Raw genomic sequence first — 6,306 nt, 5'->3', positions numbered from 1 at the left:
GGGGGGGTGAGAGAGGGAGAGACCGAGCTACACATTGACGTAATGCTACATACGTATGTATATTTTTAGCCGCAGAAGCTGGTGAAAGTACAGCATTAAAACCTTCCACTTTCGAGATCAATGAGGAACATCTTCACGGATCTTTTTTTTTTTTAAGGAAAACGTAGGCATACGACAGAAAGAGCAACTGAGATCAATAACCCAGACTTTCAAAGAGGAAGTGTAAAGAATAGGAGTCTCATAAAGCAAACTAAATTCTGCCGTTAAAAGTAGCATAACCAACAGGTACTGGAATGATTTACTACCCCTTCCCAAAGGTTTCAAAGGCCACAAACTGAAACAATTCTATTGCGAAACGCCTTAGCCAAGGACTTTTATAATATAACCTTGAGGAATATATGTTAGGTAAATTAGAATAACAATACATCAAAACCCTTCACATACCAACCAGATTGGTGCAGCATAAAAATAAAACGGGGGGGGGGGGGGGGCATCGAAAGAATGAAGTCGGACGTACAAATGCAGGTAAATACCCACATCGTGACGTCACACTCCTCACCCTTTCCATGTTTCTCACAAATAACAACAAATATAACGACTGCAAATAACTTTTTTTATAATTCGCAAAGCGCTTTGACGTATTTTTAGGACAGTAAGAGGTAGTAGATTAAGATAACCAAGAAAATGAAATGAGTTTAGTTAATAGATGCATATTACGTATACCAGGCGTCTGGTACCACGACAACACGCGCATCTATGTTTGAGAGTGAGGTGGGGGGGGAGAAAAAAAAAAGAAATACTCACGTCATCTTTGGGTCGTGCCGCCACCGAGGTAAGCCCTAGGACCAGCAACAATAAGCACACTCGTAACGAACGTGAGGACGACGTCATCGATGATGGTGTAGACGACGATGACGATGATGATGAAAATTCAGAGAAACACCGCGGCAAGAATGGCTTTAGTAGTCCGAGCGCAGCCATGATGCCAACAGCTACTGACTGTCTAGTGTGAGGAGACGTCGCCGTGCAGGAGGATCCCTCTGTCCCGGGCACTCAAAGGTTGGGGCGGCGTGTGTGTGCGTGAGCGTGTGTCACTCGTTGGCGGAGAGAGCGCGCGTGAGCCGGTGAGCAACGAAGAGGGGGACAACGATGACGGTGGCGGGTAGAAAACTGAGCAAACCTTGGGGGAGCTGGGTGAGTTGGGAGGAGGGAGGGGGGGAGAGGGGTAGATGGATGCCGGGATGCGGAGCCGAGGAGTGGAGAAACAACGCCGATCTCTCTCTGCAGTGCTGCTCACTCAGTCTGGGTTCTGTTCAGCATCCCGCGCGCCCTGCAAGCGCAAACACAGAGGATATGGATCAATGACAAGCAAGCTTCTTAGCGAATTGTGGGCACGAACATTACACAACATCATGAGCAGTGGATACTGCAACAGCTACAGACACAGGACTGATTGTGTACACCCAACACACAAGGAGGGGATAGCATGTGTAAACGGATCATACATCTTCGTGCTCGGAACACAAGAGATATGAAACCAAAATAGCAGGAACCAAAAAAAAAAAAAAGAAAAGAAGATTACACAATTTACGGCAACCTTCAAGTTTACTTTTATGAGAATAAACATGTTCAGAGACGAGCCATCCACGTTTGGTATACTTTAGTCAGTCCATTTGAAGTTGACCAAATTGAAGCTAGATGATTTGAAACAATGGACAGCACGAACACACATAAGAAATGATCTGCTGAGCAACGGAATAACACGACAACAAACTGGACAAACGAAACAGGTATACATGTATGTTGTATTGTTTAAAAAGTGTTAACAATCAGAAACAAAAGGCATACATAACTTTCGCAACTGTAAAAAAATATTAAATAATAAGGGAAATAATGTACACATATAACTTTTCGGGGCTGAATTCGTAACATAGAGATTTCATTTTATTTTGCAGAAAACCAAATTCTATATTCACAAAGAAATTTTTTTTTGGCAATAAAAAAAGTACTTCTCATTTGAATGTCCGAGTTGCATTGCACTGTGGTGGTTAAAGAAAAAACCGTTTCAGACAGGAACACCAACATTAAGTGCTAATATTGTAACAAAAGGGAAAAAATGAACAGATACACATTTCCAAAGGCAACTCACTATGTGAGATACACATTTCCAAAGGCAACTCACTATGCTGGCGACAGATTGGCAAAAGTAAAGAAAACAGATTAAACAAGCATTAAAAAAAACAAAAAAAACCTACGGTTGAATCGGCAAAAACGCCTTCAAAGTGCACATGGCACGTGGGATCATAATCATATTATACAACAGATATACACAAATTCTAACAAAATCAAGACACGTACTAAAAATTTTCATTTCAGGACTGCTGACAATCAGTCAGGCGCTAAAACAGCAGATCAGACCAATGGTATGGTATGATGCCACAGGGGTTTAACGCCACTTTCAGAATGGCAAAGCCATTTTAAAGAAGTGGGATTTCCGAACATAAAGTCTATTTCAGACATGACTTGCCCAAATGTGGTCTTTTTAAGCCTCATCGACACAATTTAGATCACGTAGGAGACGGGCTTCGGCCATACCTGAAGGGCCAACCCAGGCTGAGAGGGATACTACGTCCCAGCAGAAAGACTACGATACTCGATAAAAAAATCTACCCGCACGGAATCAAGCTCAGGGTTTCCACTTGCGACGACGAAGCACCTAATAGACACACCATATACACGTACGCCCAAGAAAATGGAGAGCACCCAGAACAACTCATGTGCAAGAACATCCCACAAGAGACTCGAGCTAGGGCCATCCGTACCATAGACCAGTATAGCCCCAACAAAGCTAATAGCGTACCTGATCAGAAAAAAGAGGGGCAGCTCAAAGACGAATAATTTACAGACAGAGACAGACAACAGAATTGAAAGAAACCTTTGGGCACCATGTTTCAGAAAATAACTTCTTCTTCTTCTTCTTCTTCTTCTTTTTCTTCTTTATCTTCTTCTTCTTCTTCTTCTTCTTCTTCTTCTTCTTCTTCTTCTTCTTCTTCTCCTTCTCCTTCTCCTTCTTCTTCTTCTTCTTCTTTTTCTTCTTCTTCTTCTTAATTCATGTTAATAGGAGACGTGTGTGGTTGGCGGGTGCTCTGGTGTGGTTTGCTCCTTCTTTCCCATCAAACATTCCTCCTCCTTTTTGTGTTTGTTACCCTGTGTTTTGTAACATCTATTTTCTTGGGTACTTATAATATGACCTTATTGTGTTGAAAGTGCCAACTCTCACTAAAGCTAAAAAAAAAAGAAAGTTGGAAACCATGAGGACCAATAAAAACAAGTCAGTGGAAATAGAAGACCACACACACCATAGCATCCTCCATACACTCAGTGGGCAACAAAAGAGTGAATTTATTAATAGAGATTCAATTCCAAATAACGTGCACAATACGCTAAATGAATGACAACCGAAGTGAACAAAAATTCTAACACATTCTATTACCTGTATACCTTGAGTTCTCTCTCTCTCTCTCTCTCTCTCTCTCTCTCTCTCTCTCTCTCTCTCTCTCCCTCTCTCTCTCTCTCTCTCTCTCTCTGTCTGTCTCTGTATGTGTGTGTGTGTGTGTGTGTGTGTGTGTGTGTGTGTGTGTGTGTGTGTGTGTGTGTGTGTGCGTGCGTGTGTGTGTTTGTGTGTGTGTGTGTGTCTCTCTTTCAGTTGTTCGTTTCTTTTTTTTTAAGTTTTAGTACGAGTTTTACGACACTTGCAACACAAATACGTCACATAAGTTCCGCAGATTTGAAGTGTGTCATGAGAGTAACAACAAAAACAAGGCTGAGAGATAAGGACGATATAAGATGTTTGATAGGAAAGAAGGAGCAAACCACACCAGGTCACCTGCCAACCACCCACTGTCTGTCTCTCTGTCTCTTTCTCTCTGTCTTATAAAATACGCACAAACAAATACACACCTGCGTGCACATAGACTACGGTTGGCACACATGTTGTCTTTCTATTTAGACATGCAGTAAAAAAAACCCACCATTAATGTAGATTTTTTTTTGCCCCCATCGACACAATTCAGATAAACTGGAGGCGGGCTTCTGACCCTGCCTATGAAAGCCAACCAGGGATGAGAGGTATACATCCCAGCAAAAAGACCGAGATACTTGATAAAAATGTCTTCCTCACTCGGGTCTCTTGTGCCGAACCACTATACCACAAACGCCGGTACACAAACCATGAACGCGGTGGACACATACATTATTATAAGACACATGCGCACACAATTATGTTTGTACGCACATTGCCTTTATATCAGACATAAATCAGCATGTTTGACCATAAGCCAACCTCAGACAACAGCAACTTCTCTACCCCCCCCCCCCCCACCCAAAAAACCCAAACAAAACAACAACAAAACAAAAAACCCCACAAAAAACAGCCCTCTTCCTGAAAAAAAACAAGATTAAAAAATAGACAAGCTTTCGGTTTTGTTAACGACAGAATGTAGAAATTCAAATGAGGATCACGAGAAGAAAAGCATTATCAGTCTCCGAAAATGGCACGGATTTGGGACCACTTCACAATAGCGAAGCCTCAAAATCAGAGCTATTAATAACGAAGAGTTTACTAGTCAATATTGGCGAGCAAACGTTTATCCACAAACATTTTCTCTTTAAAAAACCAAAACAAACGACAATGCCACCAGCGACATGCAATGATATCAAATCAGCGCAAAGATAGTGAATCAGTCGTGAGTTAAGTGTAAATGTTTAATACGGATTATCTCAAGAATATTCCCCCTTTTTGAATTTGTCAAAATGACGTCTAAATGAAACCAGTTACAAAAATAAAACATCACGTCCTTGTCTTGCCACTACCTTAGGATCTGCGCTTGATTGGCCGGAACGAAACAGCGTGTCTATAATCACTGACGGTGGTTCTGGCAGAAGGAGAAAGTGCTTTACTCAACAATACTGGCGAATAAAATAGCCTAAGGCGATGAATAATTTTTCACTGACACCTCATCTCACGAACTCATTCCACTCCTGACGTAAGCCCAAAGCAATGGTGAATTATGCGCGCGCACACGCGTTTTACGCTATGCATCTCTCTTCAGATTGATTTCCACATTGTTCTCTCTAAACCATAAGGCTGTACGTGTTGTTGTTGTAGTTCTTTTTCTTTTTCAAGTTCATCGTCTCTCAGGACTTTCGCTTCGCCTTGGTGCGTCAGCGTTCTGATTGCTTTTACCACGCCGGGATAAGCGGGGTACGTTCTAGTTCAACTAGTCGTACTAGACACTTGCACTACAAAAGGTACATTCTAGGTTTTTGACCTTTTTTTTCGTAAGACGAGAACAGAGAGAACAAAACAACAGCAACAAAAGATGTACAGCCTACCAGAGGCGCACTTTATCCACCCGCTGCTTCTCGACACAATGATATTCATTTACTGTCTGAGAAAATAACTTAATATTGATGGAAACAATCAAAATACAGTAAAAAAGAATTGGAACTATCAGTCGCGTCCTAGCAAAAGCAACTGTGCGAGAAGACAGACAGAGAGACAAACAGACAACAAAAGGAAAAGGAAGACGTAGTAACAACAAGTTGCGCCCTCGAACCACCAGCTACACGACGAGAAAATCAGACGGGCAATTCCACAAACGCAAGACTTGAGTAATACAAGGCTTCCACCTCTGCCATTTTATTAGGACAACGATCGGAAATGCGTCGTACTCTGTTGCCCCAACAACACCATTGAAACAAATTATCAGAACGGACAGGCAAAAGGCTTTTATCGATCATTTCGAACTTCCATATGGAAACAAACGGATGTTCAAATAGATGCACCAGTCTTTATTTCATTTCATCAATTTAATTGTAACTGGGTGTCAGCTTTAAAAAAAATCTTTTTTCAAAGAGGTGGGGGGGGGGGAGCTTAACTTTAGGGAGGGTGAAATTTAATTAACGCAAGTTAATTCTAGCGGAAATCACGATCGACTGATATAGAAGCAACAACAATCTCGCTGGTTCGACAGTTATCTACGGACTGTTATTAACTCAGAAAAATCTCGCCATCGGCACAGTACACTACACAGGTTTTGCAAATCGAAGGAATGTCGACTGTACTTGAGGATTGATAGCTCTGGCAGCTGCTGAACCCACGGTGTGATGAGAGAAGTGCTGGAAGGGAGAAAATGGATGGGAAACTATACTAAATCGAGCGTGTGACCTTGGGTGTTTGTGTGTGTGTATGTAAGCGTCAGTGTGTGTGTGTGTGTGTGTGTGTGTGTGTGTGAATGTGTGTGT

The 6,306-nt window shown here is 41.9% G+C and overlaps 1 protein-coding gene across 1 annotated transcript in view; it reads right to left on the bottom strand.

The window, feature by feature from the left end:
• Positions 1 to 804: 804 nt before the first annotated feature.
• The window catches only part of LOC101847377, a gene marked incomplete at its 3' end in the record, with an annotated part of 61,054 nt that continues 55,552 nt past the window's right edge, over positions 805 to 6,306 (bottom strand). Inside the window, 1 exon segment of the mRNA XM_013088537.2 lies at positions 805 to 1,330. Within this exon segment, the coding sequence (XP_012943991.1) occupies positions 805 to 981 (177 nt within the window).

Source organism: Aplysia californica, unplaced genomic scaffold, assembly GCF_000002075.1.
Source record: "Aplysia californica isolate F4 #8 unplaced genomic scaffold, AplCal3.0 scaffold00758, whole genome shotgun sequence".
Lineage (NCBI taxonomy): Eukaryota > Metazoa > Mollusca > Gastropoda > Aplysiida > Aplysiidae > Aplysia > Aplysia californica.
The sequence above is the reverse complement of the archived record's forward strand: the minus strand, read 5'-3'. Positions and strand labels throughout refer to the sequence as shown.